Genomic DNA, 16321 nt, shown 5'->3' with positions numbered 1-16321 from the left:
AAACTTTGGTAGGAGATGAACTTTATTCGTGTCTCACGAGGGAGTCACTTTGGATGTTGATCGCAACGTTGATGGTGTTCCCTCATATCATCATTCCCTAACACCATCTAACAACCGGAATAATATTAATAATGAGGATCGAAAAGCACCAATAGCAGCGAACCAATGTGCTAAAAATAACGAAATGTAATCAATCGACCTCATCGCCTGATGAAGACTAGGAGTATTGCAGTCGAAACGTCGCGATCGACATCCAAAGTGACACGTGAGACAACGAATAAAGTTCATAATTATTTCATTACACAAACTTTGGTCTCAGAAAAATGTCAAATAATATCTTTGTATCCGTTACCTCAAAGGAAGGGACACCTATATTCCAGGGATTAGAACACTTTTTCTGGGTCCTGAAGCCTGGTTGTAATGTCCATTTTAATCACTCAAAATTTGACTGATCCCAAAGATTAGGTGTACACTAATCACAATGACAACACCTTTCACAATATGACCTTTTTTTAAATACTGCACATCATTTAATGACGAAGATTTTTTGCCAAAGGATAACAATTCAGATGACGCTTTTTTTGGGGGATAAATTATTAGCAAAACTCAACCTCTAGGTAGGGGACACTTGCTCTGGTCCCAGGGTGTCCTCTGAATGGAGGTTTCACTGCAGTTGGAATAGGAAACTTGAATTATGTAAGACGTAAGGGTCATACTCCAAACAGTTAATCATGAATCTACTTGTTCGTGTTATGCAGCTGGCAAAGCCTTTTTGCCTACAATTCCTACAGACCTGCAGAGGGTGTCCCGGCATTGTAATGAAGTGTGGCTGTGATGTTCATAATGTTACCACTGCCATTATTCTAAAAATAGTGTTAAGGTTACTTCCCACCTTCGCCGGTATCCTACGGGAAAAAATTCGTACGCGCGCTAGTTTCACTAAAATCCAAGGAAACTTTATATTAGATAACAACGTTAATAACTGCAGTTTTGATAAAGATTTAATTTAAGCGATTTTTTTAAAGGAAGTGTCAGGAGCCGGTGAGGCGCGAAACGACCGAAGGTTCATCTGTTGAATTTATCGGGTATCAGATGCCGCAGCACGAGCAAACTGGCTGCACAGTCTCATTCACAAGGCATCAATCAGCAAAAGTGTGTCAAGCTTTTTTCGATATTTTGATTGGTTGTCTAGATATCGGCATCTAAAGTTGCTGTAGCTAAAAATATGCGAGTCGTGTTGCGTATTTCAAATATCGAAATTTTTCGATACACTTTCGTTTGTCATTATTCCTAGGATGTTTTGGCGAAATTTGACAAAAATTGGTCAAATCCATATACCCTTCATATTCGCTCAAAGTGGTTTTATTCCTCCCAAAACCAAGATGCGAGATGTTAGCTCATAAAGGTTCGCAAACAACTCGTGCCATGCCAGGAGATTACTCGCCTCCTGAAACCGCAAACAATAGGACAACGGGATCTCCTGGGATCAACGACGGACGAGATCTCTCGTGAGAAGTAACCCATTGCAGACACGTGTCTTTTTTTTACCTCATCGCTCAGTGGAACGTTGAGGAGGAGGACAAAATAACGAGCAAAGTGGTCAAAGGCAAAGGAAAAACCCGCGGCAAAGATGGAAAAACCGGAAAAGGTGCTGAGGAGCAAGACAACGAATCGACATACTGCTTTCAAAATTACGATTCGAAGTGATTGTTCATGTTTTTGTATCAAGGCCGGTACTAACATAGAGAAAAGGAAACCTCGTTTTTAACAGCGTGTTTGGAAAATTTTTGTTCGACGGGGACTTCTTTAATCGAAATCTGGACGCCAGCATGGAGCTCGGCCAGTACCAGTCACTTTTACAAAGGAATATTTTTCTTTTCTTGACAGAATGGTACTCTTTCTTTCTTCTTTGGGCCTGCTTTCTTTTTCTTTCCTTTTTACCAAGGACTTCCTTCCGCTTTTGATTTTTCCACGAGCAAAGATTTTTCCATAAACAAAGAGCTTCCACGAGCGAATTTTTAAAGTGCGCGATGTAAACAAATTATGGGAACAACAAGAAAAACGAGCCCCAACATGAGCGGTTGCCGTGAAAATTACCCCGCGGGTTCGCCCAGGTCCGCGATTGTGACACCTTCCTGATTTTATAACTTTTATATGAAAATATGTTTTTTCTAAAGAACTTGGGTGCTTTTAAAGATTTCAGAAATTTTTTTTTATGGAAACGTATGGGTTAAATATATGAATTCAGCTTTCAAATTCAAATCGATTTTTGTGACCTCTGAAGGTGGGAGGTAACCTTAAAGGCACTATAAATTTCATTGCTGACAGTGCAAATAGAAAAGAAATATATATTTACTTGGTAGATTCTACCTCATGAAAAATTTTCAGTGAAGCACGTTGCTCTGGGGTTTCTTATTTCCCAATGCAAGCCACAATAATTATTCTGTTAAGTATTGAGAACCAAGTTAATTGGATTCTAAAAAGTCACATGAGCACCTGCCAATCACATTCAAGTTTGACCCATACAAGTAACCCTCAAAATCAAAAACTTACGACAATAATTTTTTTTAAAATTTAATTTGGTTTTCTGACACCTTATTGGGACACAAAAATATATTGCATGAATATTTCTGGTGTTTACACACAATTTTCTGAGTTTCACAGTAATGCAGTATCACAATTAATTAAGTCTATCAATTTCTCCCTTACTTTAACAAGCACTGGCTGGCTGCAACCATCAAAGTTAACTGTTTTATTTCATCTACCAAAATGGGTAAAAAACAATCCAGATCCAAACTGAATAAAATCTTAAATCCTTGCAGATTGGTCCAGGCTTAATTAACTAGTGTTATCTCAAATTCTACTGTGTTTCTATTGAGTGAAAACGTTTATTCATCAATTAAGGATGTAAACACAGCTGGCATTTAATACTTAAGGTAAACTCATAGTTTTAGATAAAAAATGTTGCCTCCAGTTAGTTAAAAAAAAAACCAAAAAACAATGCCACCTTAAATATTTGTCATACACAGCTTTGCTCACAATGAAGATTCCAAAAGCATCAACACCAAAAACTATAACATTATGACAAAAAAAATGTAAATAATAATCTTTTACAGAATATTGTTGACAAAATACTCAATTAGTCCATTGTGTAATCTATTAATTTGGGTTTGTCTACCCCTGAAGAGGATAGTTTCCAGTGAACTGACTGCATGGTTTCTGGACAATCTGAGTGGAATTCATCATCAGAGGCAAATGATCTGAGTATATCTTCCACTCTGGTTTGTGATAAAAAAAAGTATCTGATTCATTTACTTTAACAGACAACATTCCTCTACTGGAGATCGAACAAAAGATCAATGAACAAAATCAGCTTTTATTAAACAATTATACACCACAACAGACAGAAGCTTGTTTTGGGACCATACAGTTTACTACATGTATATATCCTATGTAAATAACACACTAAACTATTATGTACCTCAGAGATATTTCACAAATACCATACAACAACAGTCCAGTAATCAGGAATAAATTACAAACATGAATGAAATAAAGAAACAATTAAAATAATATTGTCAATGGTTTGGGTGGGAGGGAAACTAAAACTTTTTCAGAAGCTTGAAATAACTTGTTGCTTGCTTACTTGCTTGATTACAAATAACTTGTGTGCAGATACCAAGGCAGTAATATACTAATTAAAATGTGTTAGGCTACATGAACCATCATATAGCCACTTATTCCAGTTTCCAAAGCAGAAAGCAAAAAGCAGTATTGCTACTTCGATTGGACAGGATTTCAGTCTAAAAAAATCAGTTTTGTCAGAGTAAGATTGGGCCAGAATGGGAAATATTTATCCAGTTAAACATTCTCAGTCATGAAATTTGGAACAAGCACAGATTCAGAAATTTCTAAATACAGAGCACTGTACATCTATAAATCCACAACCTGGAGTCAAATATATTTATTCTGGCCCTACCATTCACTCAATAAGTACAACATACCAACTTGCTCTCTTCCAGACGTTCCATATGATGCGATATGAAAAACCACATCAATCTGATGACTGATAATCTTTCTAAAATCTTCTATACTTGTTATATCCCCCTAAAACATACATATGAATCTTATGACATAAAATGAGACTTAACATTATCATAAGATTAAAAGAAAAAAAATTCACTTTAATCCAGGATATCACATTATCCTTCGCAAGGTGAAGTGGAAATTATGGGAGAATTCTAGAATCTTTAGAAAATACTTCCTACCGGCTACCGGGTGTCTGACACAGTAAATTGAAATAACTTCCATGTATTTTCCCTATGGTAAAATTTAATATTTTCGTCTGTGCGTAGAACAAAGGCAAGATCCGAATGGAGCTGTTTAAGTAAAAAAATCCAAAGTAAATTGCGTAATTTCCCAGTCAAGTCTACCTGAAAAACACTCCATTGCTCGTTAACAACTTCATCCAGCAGCCGCGAGATGTCATTTAATACAACCACTGCTCCCATCTTCTTCAGCTCACTCCCCAGCATGTGTTAAAATGTCCTCCTCCTTCAGTCACGAGAATTTTTCTCCCTTGGAACATACCAACATGCACTTACTGATTTCCTTCCTTACTCAGATTTTCCTTCCCCATTGTGATTCAACCAGCCGCGACGTACTGGGCAAAATCAGAGGGGTGGGAGGGTGGACTTTCTTTCCCCCCATCCTGTCACGTGATAGTAAATAAACCAATTAAAAAAAATCAGAAAACCGAAAGCGATAACAGAAGGCGGAAATCGACCTGAAATCGATATGAAATAGTATTACTAATGTTTAGCGAGGTGTTTTACCAGTCTATTTTTCTGGCTATAAGTAATAGTTTCAGCTACTATGAAGTGATCCAGATCATCAGCGAACTGCAGCTTCAGACTGACACTGAAGGGAATAGATACAGGACCTTCACCCAGTAACATACCAATGAGGTCTCGGTAAGCCAACTCATGTTAGCTTTTGATGCATGATGCCCAGAATTCCCCCCCCCAAAATGAAAAATTTAGGTAAATACTTGAGAGCAACTCATCACTACTATTTTCAAACGTCTTTTCTAAGACGAACAGTAGACTGAATCATAATTACAAATCGTGTAACATTGTCTTGATCTTTAAGGCTATCAGGTCTTCACAGGTGTCCCTCGCAAAAAATTTTGTAGTAAGGCCCATGCAATTTGTGGTATGACAAAATTTAGGAGTGCCTATTTATTCCAGATTTTATGACAAACATCTTGTGACTACATATTAATAACTAATATACATGACAAAGCTATGTGACAACTCTTAACGATTATAATTTTCAGGAATCGCATGTAGAATAATTATTCAAACCCTGCATGTAATCGCTAAACAATTCGTCAAAATTTTAGCACTTTTTAAAAAAACCTCTTTTTAGCACTGAAGTACATGTACCTCTCCTCTGCATTGTTACCTGAAAACTTCATTTCTCTTTGCTAATCAGAATGAAGAAATTTTTTCATGGATACATTTCGTCAATTAAATTTCACTAGATCAAAAAGGCAATATGATTACTCTGTGATATGCCAGCAGTAGTATTTTCCAGTTGTCATCTACTACGGTAATCTACAGTTAGTGGTTTAAGGCATTTTTTTGTGAATAAGTAATGAAAGTAATACATCTTTTTTATTTTCATTTTAGCAACTTCCTATTCAACATTTAAGGTTCCTGTGATGTCTGGACAATTAAAGGTAGGATATCAAACAACTGCTTTTGAAAATCACAGCTACTACCAAGTTGCTTTGTTCGCTCTGGTGCCACTTCAGGAGAAAATGACATGCCTGCAGATACAAAACTTTTTTATTTTATATTAATGGTATTAACTAGGCAGGAAAATCGATATGGAAAAAAAATTACAGGAGAGTAAAATAAGTTCACATCAGTTTAAGATTAAGAGTCCACATAGATGATTGTTGAACATTTTCACTTTGAAGCTGATGAAAAATATGTTCTAGGTTTCATGTTTCACATTTTTTTAGGTGGTAAGTGATCATACAAGTTGGTTAGAATTGGATGATTTAAAGTTTGCCATGTCATGCAAAACCAAACTCTGAATATCTGACGAGGAAAAACTTGTGTGTAACATTTTTTGCATGATATCAAAAAGTTACAGATGCAGGTCACTTCTTAGAGTTAATGAGATTACACCAATGTATCACACTAACCCTGATATCCACAGCAATTGTTCTTTAATGTTTCATGGAAATTTTGTACAACTTTTGCTTATAAGTTTATTGAGTTTGTGAAGTTACTAAAAGAATTGAAAACTAAGAAGCATCTTTCAAAAGTGAAGTAATTCATAAAATGAGTTTTTTGTATTATTTTTATAACTAGTTGAATTTCCTAAATCATAAAAATCTTGTGTTTACAGGACAACGCTAGGGAAAGAAAACTGAGAGTAACCCTTTTGAGTACTGAATGGAAAGCTTCAAGCAATGGAGACTTGACAACCATCAACAGAGAGCTAGCAATACAGATGGCTAAACATCCTAATGTGGAAGTCAGTGTCTTCTTACCTCAGTGTAGTGAAGAGGACAAGAGAGATGCTGAAAGCTACAATGTTAAACTGGTTGAACCAGTTAAACTGCCTGGTTTAAAACCAGTTTTTTGGCTAGCTTGTGTACCTGATGGCCATGCTATGGATTGTGTTGTAGGGCATGGAGTAGCTCTTGGTCAGCAAATTCCACTTATAAAGAATAATCCAAATTACACTCATTGCAAATGGATTCAAGTTGTACATACTGCCCCTGAAGAAATTGGCATGTACAAAAGCATTTCTGAAGGTCAACAAATGCAGGAAACAGAAATAAAACTATGTGAAATGGCTGATCAAGTTATAACAATTGGCCCCAAGCTAACTGATGCATATAGGTACCAACTCAGAAACCAAGATGTTTTTAACCTGACGCCAAGCATTCTCACTGAATTTTTAGATGTCCAGCAAGCAAGTGATGGAAGAAGAACATTTTGTGTCCTGGTAATTGAGAGTGGTGATAGTGAAGATTTTTATGTTAAAGGGTACGATATTGCAGGGAAAGCTATTGCTAACCTAAAGGATAAATCTTACCAACTCAAGTTTGCTTCCAAACAGAGAGGAAAAGAAGATGAATTAGCAGACAAGTTACTTCAGTGTGGTATTGGCCGTGGTCAGCTAATTATCTGCAGCTTTGATGAAAACAGGGAAACATTAGCCAACTTATTCTCTGTGGTGGATATTGCTATATTGCCCTCAAAAACTGAGGGATTCGGGTTAAGCGCTCTTGAAGCCTTATCTGCTGGTCTTCCAGTACTTGTCAGTGGTAACTCAGGAATTGCAGAAGCCCTAAGGGAGGTGCCTAATGGGTCACAGTGTATAGTGGATTCAGAGGATCCTGCAGACTGGGCAAGAGCAATAAAGGCTGTGCGTAACAAAAAAAGGAATGTACGACTTGCAGAGGCTAAGATTCTTCGTGGGAACTATTTGCAACAGTTCAGCTGGGAGGAGCCTTGTGATCTCCTTGTTAAAAGGATGTGCAATCTTGTATTTGGTAAGTTTTCTCACCTTGCATCAGGAATGCAGAAGTTTTAATCAAATTTGAAATAATGACAAAGCTCACATGTTCTGTGTTAAATTTTCAATTTACAGGTTAGCAGTTGTTTATGAATGCTATAGGACAGTAGTCTTATGGAATGTGACAAATTTGTATTTAAGAAAACTGGTAATCCAAGGCTGTAAGTTGGTGGTTATGGCCATTGTTATGAACAGTAAGAACAATTTGTGAACTGGGTATTATTCAATTGGAAGATTGCTGTGTGATTTCAGGTTTTGCACAAAGGAACACTGGTGTAACAGCCCTTTAATAACAAGAACCTGAAAGTAGACTATCATCCAATATGTTTGAAGTTTAATGTGATATTAATGGTTTCAAGTGCATTTGAAGTATAATTTGAACTTAGACACTTTGCTCTAAATCAACAGATCAAAAATTAAACATTAAAATTGACGTGGAACATGTGGAACTTGCAGATCATGATGCGTACAGTACAGCTTCAGCTTCAGCTCTGGAGTTTGCAGGATATCAGAAGGCATCCACAGCTTCAGGCGTAAAGAGGAAAAGACAGTCTGATACAGATTTGGAAGATCTCCAACCGCTTAAAGAGAAAGTCCTGTGCTTAATTGCTATGAATTACCTTGACACTACACCACCACAGAGCAGGGATGAACGCAAGGAGTTTCACGAATACTTACAAAAGATGAAGGTTCTCATTACAGGTGTTTCTCGAGGAAGTTTGGTGATAACGGTAAAGTGCAATTCTCTCAAGAGCTTGGAGAAATTATGGGAAGATTACTTATGTGGTCTTTTGGATAAGATGGTTGGCGATTGTTTTGTGACTGAAAAGATCATGAAGGAACTTAACCTGGCAGAACTGAAGCTGAAAACAACAATGGACATAGAAGAGTACAATGCATACAAACTGTACTTCCTGGAGAAGGATGTACTCAGAGGTCAGTTGAAGGAATGAAAAAGGCCTGGTCCTTTGGGAAAATGTTTTGAAATGATTAAAAACACAATGCATCACTTGTGCAACATGGTGCACCATAGGGTTAACACACATAAATAGAGGGGTCCAGGCTTTGATCAATTGCCTCATGAATAAGCTCATGCTGACTATGTAAGCCATGACAATCGGCAGCTAAAAGTGATTTGTTTTCAAGACATTTCCTATATTTTCCTTTCTGTCTGGTTGTATTTGCATTTGCCCCAGATATAAATGAAATAAAACAAGCCAAAATATAAAATGGCAGGGTTTTTGTTGGAGGAGCTATAACAGAAAATGTTACCCATATTTGTGTGTGGGGTTTATAAAAACAATTTGAGGTGTGTTTTATGGGTTTTAATGTCAGTGTTTAGTGATTGCCTTATTATTTGTTTTATTTGAAATCTGATTTTAGGTGCTTCATCATCTGAATTCCACTCCACATGTTCAACTAGTGAAAGTTCACAAAAACAAGAAGAACTAAAAAAATGGGAACAGAAGACAAAGATTGTTGAGACAGAGAAAATGAAAGGTGAAAAAAATTAAGAGATGTATTAAGTTATTGCGGAGAGTTGTTGTGAACAGTAATAAAAATTTATTATTTGACAAAACTTTGAAGAATTATCTCTTTGCAATAATGTAGCATTAGTATTATTTTAAAGAGTACAAGTCATGGGAAACAACATACAGCATATCTGAAGAAAGGCTGTGAATGCTAATCTCTCTGTGCTCTTTTTTCTTTAAGGTACTTCACCCCTCACTGTAATACCCACTACTGGTCAGGGAAAAGAACTTATGGAGGAAGGGCAGGGAAGGAAAGGTGAACAGGAGGGTCAGTTTGAATTAATTTCCAAAGTAAATAATGTTCAGTTTGTTCACAGCTATTATGTCAAGTGTAAAAAAGTGTGCTCTTGGGAGGGTAAAACTAAACTGACAATTATTTGAAATACTTTCAGTTCTCATTAAAAAAATTAATTTTCAAGAAAGTTAAACCCAATTTAGTTTTCCTTAATAAGGGTAATAAGGGTGAATACTAATATTGCTGTAAATAAAGTGAAGTAATGTAAATTATTACAAATGAAATTGTGCCTTGTTCTCTACTTATGTTAAAGGGAATTTAAGTTGGTTTGTGGAATTAAAATGATATATATGGGGTATATATGTGTACATCAAATTGATGTTTTGAACAGCTTTTTTAAATCTATCCTCAACTATTAGTTGGTATGCCTGTTTCTAACTATTTATCAGTAGAAATGCTAATTTTTCTCTGTATAACTTTATTTTTAGACATGCTGCCTCATCATGGATCTTCCACCTTTGATCCTGAAAAAGAACTAGAAGAGCTACGCATGAATCTCAAGAAACAAGTTACTTGCTCAATTTGTCTGGATACCTACACTGAGCCCAAAATTATATCATGTCTTCATACATTTTGCTGTGAGTGTTTAGAGAGACATGCAAGAGTGAGCCAGAGACAAGGGAAATTCCGATGCCCTGAGTGTCAAGAAGAAATCGATTTACCAGAAGGAAATTGCTTTGACTGTTTGCCTAACAGCTTTTTGCACAAAAGTCTGTTAAGTGTCCTTCAAGCGGGAGGTCATGGAGGTGAATTGTTGAGTAATTAAATCTTTTGTACAAAACTAAATGGAACAAACTAAATGAAGTGCTAATTAGATGATTAAATGATTTAAAATCAGAAATCAACTCACATATTTTGTACTTTTCCCCTTAGGTACTTCACCCTCCAATGTACTGTTGACTTCTAGTCACAAAAAAAAATGGGAAGTAAGACACAACACTGGGAAATTTCAGGAAAAGAAAGGTGAGTGAAATGATGTTCGGAAGCTAGGGATTAGTCAAAATTAAAATTTTTAGGTAATAAATAGAATGCCCTTCAATTATTTTAGCAGCTGTGTCAGTTGTTACTTTTCCAAGTACAGTCAACTGCTCTTACTTTAGACATTTAGTGTTCATAATAGTGAGAGTCTGTAGTAATGGGGTATGAGAAAAAAAATGTTTTCTTTCCAAACATATCAAACAACATGTAACTACTCGAATATAAAGTTTCTAACATGGCCTCATGAACTGCAAAAAGATCTGACCATAAGCAGGAAATTCTCATGTCCGCACCTAATTGAAGAATGGTCTGTTCATTTTCCTTAATCATAATGTTTTTCTATAAATTATTTGTGTCAGGATTTTTGAGGAAGTGTTTCAGTGTCTGCTATAGCGAGAGAAAAAAACAAGTGAAATGTCATACTGGGGGGCTGGAGAGCGTCTGCATTTCCGTAATAGCAAGAGTCTGTAATAAAGGGAGTTTATTTCAGTCATTTCTTGTCTGCGGTAGTGAGATGTCTGAAGGCAAGAGTCAACTGTAGATCAATCCAAATTTGGCTTTGTCCTATTCTCTACTTTGGCTAAAGATGGTATTGAGTTGACATGCCGTAAAAATACATAATAGTTGTTTTAATAATAATAATAATAATAATAATTTATTTCTTATAGAGTGCTATTTACAATGACAGATCAATAGCGCTTTACAGTTAGTGTCTCTAAATATTAAAATCTCAACTAATTCAAAAAGTAATTACATATTACAGTTAACTTGGCAATATGCAATTCATAACTTAACCACTATTGAGAGAATTGCCTGAAAAAAAAGTCTGAATTGAATTCTTAAAAATTTATACAGATCCAATACTGCGTAATTGCAATGGTAGTTCATTCCATAGATGCGGTGCAGCCGCCTGAAATGCACGTTCACCCAGGTTTGCCAGCATTTTACCTCTTGGTGGCTCTAATAAAATACCTGAGTTAGATCCAAGATTGCACGAGGACTTGTGTTTGATAACCAAAAGATCGCTAATATATGCGGGTGCGAGGCCGTGAATGGCTTTAAAAGCTAATAATAGAATCTTAAAATGTATACGCGCTGGCGCAGGTAACCAGTGTAACTCATAGAGTGCTGGAGTAATGTGAGAATATTTCCCGATATCCATAATTAGTCTAGCGGCGGCATTTTGCACAGGTTGTAACTTAGCTATTTGCTCTTTGGGAAGGCCATCCAATAAAGCATTACAATAATCTAACCTGCTCGTGATGAATGCGTGTACCAGGGTGAGTAAGCTATCTCTCGATAAATACATCTTAATGCGTCTAATATTATGCAAGTAGAAGAAACCTGCCTAACATACATTAGTGATATGGTGGCGCATATTCAGGTTTGGATCAAGCTAGCTTCCAAGGTTCTTAACTTGGTAGCTAGGTTTTCTCTCTGAACCACCTACTTTAATATTCATAGCCTGCAATTTGTTAAGCTGCTGGCGAGTTCCAATAATAATAAACTCAGTCTTATCGTCATTAAGAAGGTGTCTGTCATGGATCAGCCAGCGCCTGATATTCTCAATACAACATTCCATCGCACGGACTGCATCTTCCTGGGATGTGTTACTAATAGGTTTGAAACTCAGATAAATCTGTGTGTCGTTGGCATAGCAATGCACATGTGGGAGTTGATCCTCAACTACCCTGAATAGCTTGGATACATAGATGAGAAAAAGCAGGGGGCCCAGACTTGACCCTTGTGGGACACCACACTCCAGACTAAAGCGCTCTGAAAGAGATCCGTCAATGGAGACTCGCTGACCTCTTTTCGCCAGATACGACCTGAACCATTCCAAGGCCAATATGCATATCCCAAGCTCCTCATTCAGACTAGTAAGGAGGATGTTATGATTAACGTATCGAAAGTGGCGCTAAGATCGAGCATGACCAGCAAGGTGACTTCTTGAATGTTCATTTTCATGAGAATATCGTTCGTGACTCTAACAAGAGCCGTTTCCGTGCTATGATTTTTACGATATGCAGACTGAAACTCAGGATATAGTGAATGAGTCATCATATGGGTGTGTATTTGCTCAAACACCATCCTTTCAGTCAGCTTTGAAACATACTGCAGGTCGCTGACAGGTCTGTAGTTTTTGTATAGAAGGTCTAGCCCAGACTTCTTCAGCAGTGGGAGGACAAGCGCACACTTCCAGTCATCAGTGAATAGCCCAGACCCAAGGGATAAATTGATCATTTTCGTTATGATTGGTAGAAGCACATAAATGCAATCTATCACTAGGGATGTTGGCATAGGGTCAAGAGTGCAGCTTTTATTTGTACTGCTGTTGATGAGCTTGTGAACCTTCTCTTCTGTAATGAGGCTAAATTTGCTAAGGGGGGGGAGGTGATACTTGGGCATAGTCATCGGGGAGTGCTGGTAGCCCTTGCGCCATGTTATTGAGATTGGAACCAACGGCCTCAATTTTCTGAATAAAGAAAGTTCCCAGTTGATTTGCCAAGTTACTGATATCGTCCACAGGTGGATACACCGCCCTGTTATCCCCCTGGTTGAGTGGCTTCTTTGCTGCCAAAAATAGGTGGTGCTGACTGTTGCTATTATCCTGATGAAGTTATGATAGAATTTGTGTCTAGATTCATTCATCAAAGCATTCACATTGTTCTTTTTTACTTTGTATGCCAGCATATCCTCCCTAGAGCCGGTTTGTCGCCACTTCTTCTCAGCCTTCCATTTCTCCCGCTTTTTCAACAATAATCGTTGCTGTTATAATGAAGAACTAACACTGTTTTACTTTAACATGACTATAATTTGCTGTTTACACTAGTATAACTGTTGTTATCTTTTCTGTGTAAAGTAAGAGACTGAATCTTGAAAATCTCTGTATACCTTTGCTCCCAGGTTCTTCACCTCCCCCTCTTCTCTCCACCATTGATCTTGAGGAAAAGCTAGGAAAAGTATGTGATGACATTAAGATGCTGAGAATGGAAGGTGAATAGAAAAATTCATATCTTATCATTTTAAGGGAGAAAGTGATCCAAGAATGGTAATAACTGTCCATAAAGTTTGTTTAGGTTTAAAAAGGGGGCTAAAATATCTAAAAAGTAAAAACCAAACATTTTTGACTCTAACTCATCATTAGGGTGATGATGACCTAGTGTATAAAATGTTTGGTTTTTACTTTTGTTAATATTTAGCTATGTAAATAGCTTAAAGCCATTAAATGTTTTTATATTTTCCCAGTAATTACCCTCAAGAGAAGTTATTCCCTATCAGAGATATATACCATTTTCTGTCCTTACTTTCATCCAAGAATACTGTTAAATTCTCACAGCTATTTTTCAGTTACTTATTTTTATTAAGGAACATATTTTCAATTCAGTTTTGCCTCCTAATAATACTAGCAAGGTAGTATTAGTAATTTTTACTACCTTTGACTTCAGTCAAAGGTACTATTAAATTGGCTGAACATGTGACATTGAAATATTACTGTACTTATAGATAGCTAATTTCACAATGATATTATGGAAAACTTGCACCATTTGTTCTTTCACTTGACCTCCATACACATTAGTATGCTTTAACTTTTTATATCAGGTGAGGCACTAATTGCTATAATTATGTATTTCTGTGTACCTTTGAATGCACATTTAGACAGAAAATAATTGTAGTAGAGTAGTAAAACCATATTGCTGTTTACTTCTTCTCTCAGGTAGTTCACCTCCCCCTGTGTCCACTGTTGAAGTAGAACTAGAGGAACTACTCAAGAAACTTCAGAAAGGGAGGTTGGAAGGTGAATGCAAATCTAGACAGAAAATAATTGTAGTAGAATGCTTTTAAAATATATCCAGTTTTTTATTGGATTATCTTTTTCCATGCAACTCCTGCACATGCAGCCTCCTACTGCAGTAATAATTAACAATTGCTATGCTCATTGAAGGCCTTAGACATCAGTTACATTACTCCATTGGCACCCAGCACTTAGATGGAGACTGTTTTCACAAGCAGTAAATCCTGGCAACCCAGTCATCAGCCATCATGTATTAAGAAGACAGCCTCCCATTGCACCAGAAAATAAATATTGTAAAAGAAAAGAAAAAAAAATACCGGGCAAAAGTGAACTTCTTCTTAGTGCATGTTTAAACTTATCCTGGTGTTGTTACATTATGCAAAATTACAGGTACCGTTTCTAGTGCGAGAGAAAATACACTTAGTGAAAATTTCACATAGCAATAGCAATAGCAAGAGTCCGTTACAAAGGGAGTTTATTTCAGTCATTTCTTCATGCATTTCCCCAGGGGCTGGCTCTTGTCCACAGTGTCGAGGTGTCCGTAATAGAGAGGTGTCTGCAGGGCAAGAACCAACCACAAATCAATCTAAATTTGGCATTGTCTCATTCTCCACTTTAGCTAAAGATGGTATTGAGTGGGCATGTGATAAAATTACATAACAGTTGTTTTAAACAATGATCATGGTGTTATAATGGAGAACTAACACCATTTTACTTTAACATGACTATTAATAATTTGTTGTTTACACAGGTATAACCGTTGTTATCATTTCTGTGTAAAGTAAGAGACTGAATTTTGAAAAGCTCTGTATACCTTTGCTCCCAGGTTCTTCACCTACCCCTCTTCTCTCCAGCACTGATCTTGAAGAAAGTCATAATTAGGGTGATGATGACACTGTGTCAAAATTATTTGGGTTTTTACTTTTTTAAATATTTTAGCCATGTTAATAGCACATAGCCATTAGATGTTTTCATATTTTTTCCAGTTATTACTCTCAAGAGAAATTATTCCCTATTTGAGATATTAACCTTTTTTTGACCTTACTTTCATCCAAGAATACTGTTAAATACTCTCAGCTATTTTTCAGATACTTACTTTTATTGAGGAACATATTTTCAATTCAGTTGTGCCTCCTCATAATACTAGCAAGGTAGTATTAGTAATTTTACTACCTTTGACTTCAGTCAAAGGTAGTATTATATTGGCTGAACATGTAACACTGAAATAATACTTATGGATAGGTTATTTCACAATGAGATAATGGAAAACTTGCACCATTGTTCTTTCACTTGACCTTGCCACATGTTAGTATGCTTAAACTTTTTATATCAGGTGAGACACTAATTGCTAAATGTAGTTCTGTATACCTTTGAATGCACATTTAGACAGAAAAAAGTTTTAGTAGAGTAGTTAAACCATATTACTGTTTACTTCTTCTCTCAGGTAGTTCACCTCTCCCTGTTTCCACTGTTGAAGTAGAACTAGAGGAACTACTTGAGAAACTTCAGAAAGGGAGGATGGAAGGTGAATGCACATCTAGACAGAAAATAATTGTAGTAGAATGCTTTTAAAATACTTCCAGTTCTTTATTGGATTATCTTTTTCCAAGGAACTCCTGCACATGCAGCTTCCTGCTGCAGTAATAATTAACAATTGCTATGCTCACTGAATGTCTTAGACATCAGTTACATTACTCCATTGGCACTTAGATGGAGACTTTTTCCACAAGTGGCAAATCCTAGCAACCCAGCCATTAGCCGTCATGTAGTAAGGAGACAACCTCGCACTGCACTAGAAAATAAATATTGTAAAAGAAACGAAAAGAAGGACCAGGCAAATGTGAACTTCTTTTTAGTGCATGTTGAAAACTAACTGGCCTCTTGGGATAAGCTTATCCTAGTTCCATAAAATTTCAAAACTTTCAAACTTTGTTACATATGCAAAATTACAGGTACTGTTTCATTTCAGGCGCAAGTTGCCGTACTTTGGATTTGCACAAGCGTCAAGTGCACGGTACTGTAGTGGATACAACTCCGGAATTTAATCAGGAATTTTTAGTTGTATCCATTTACACCCTTGATGTGATAAGGCCCTACAATCGTTATATCGTGCTCTAA

The 16321-nt window shown here is 36.6% G+C and overlaps 2 protein-coding genes across 2 annotated transcripts in view; both read left to right on the top strand.

The window, feature by feature from the left end:
- The window catches only part of LOC113669106 (uncharacterized), a 388759-nt gene that overhangs the window by 310982 nt on the left and 61456 nt on the right, over positions 1-16321 (top strand). The window lies entirely within an intron of this gene.
- Positions 5830-10195, top strand: LOC149039286 (uncharacterized). The gene is made up of 7 exons (XM_089184058.1): positions 5830-5868; positions 6032-6034; positions 6424-7583; positions 7744-7750; positions 7989-8538; positions 8986-9102; positions 9858-10195. The coding sequence occupies exons 1-7, from the start codon at positions 5830-5832 to the stop codon at positions 10193-10195; spliced, it is 2214 nt and encodes a 737-aa protein (XP_089040184.1).

Source organism: Pocillopora damicornis, chromosome 10 (assembly GCF_964200805.1).
Source record: "Pocillopora damicornis chromosome 10, jaPocDami1.2, whole genome shotgun sequence".
NCBI classification, from domain to species: Eukaryota; Metazoa; Cnidaria; class Anthozoa; order Scleractinia; family Pocilloporidae; genus Pocillopora; species Pocillopora damicornis.
Note: the sequence above shows the minus strand (reverse complement) of the source record. Positions and strands in the feature narration are given on the sequence as shown.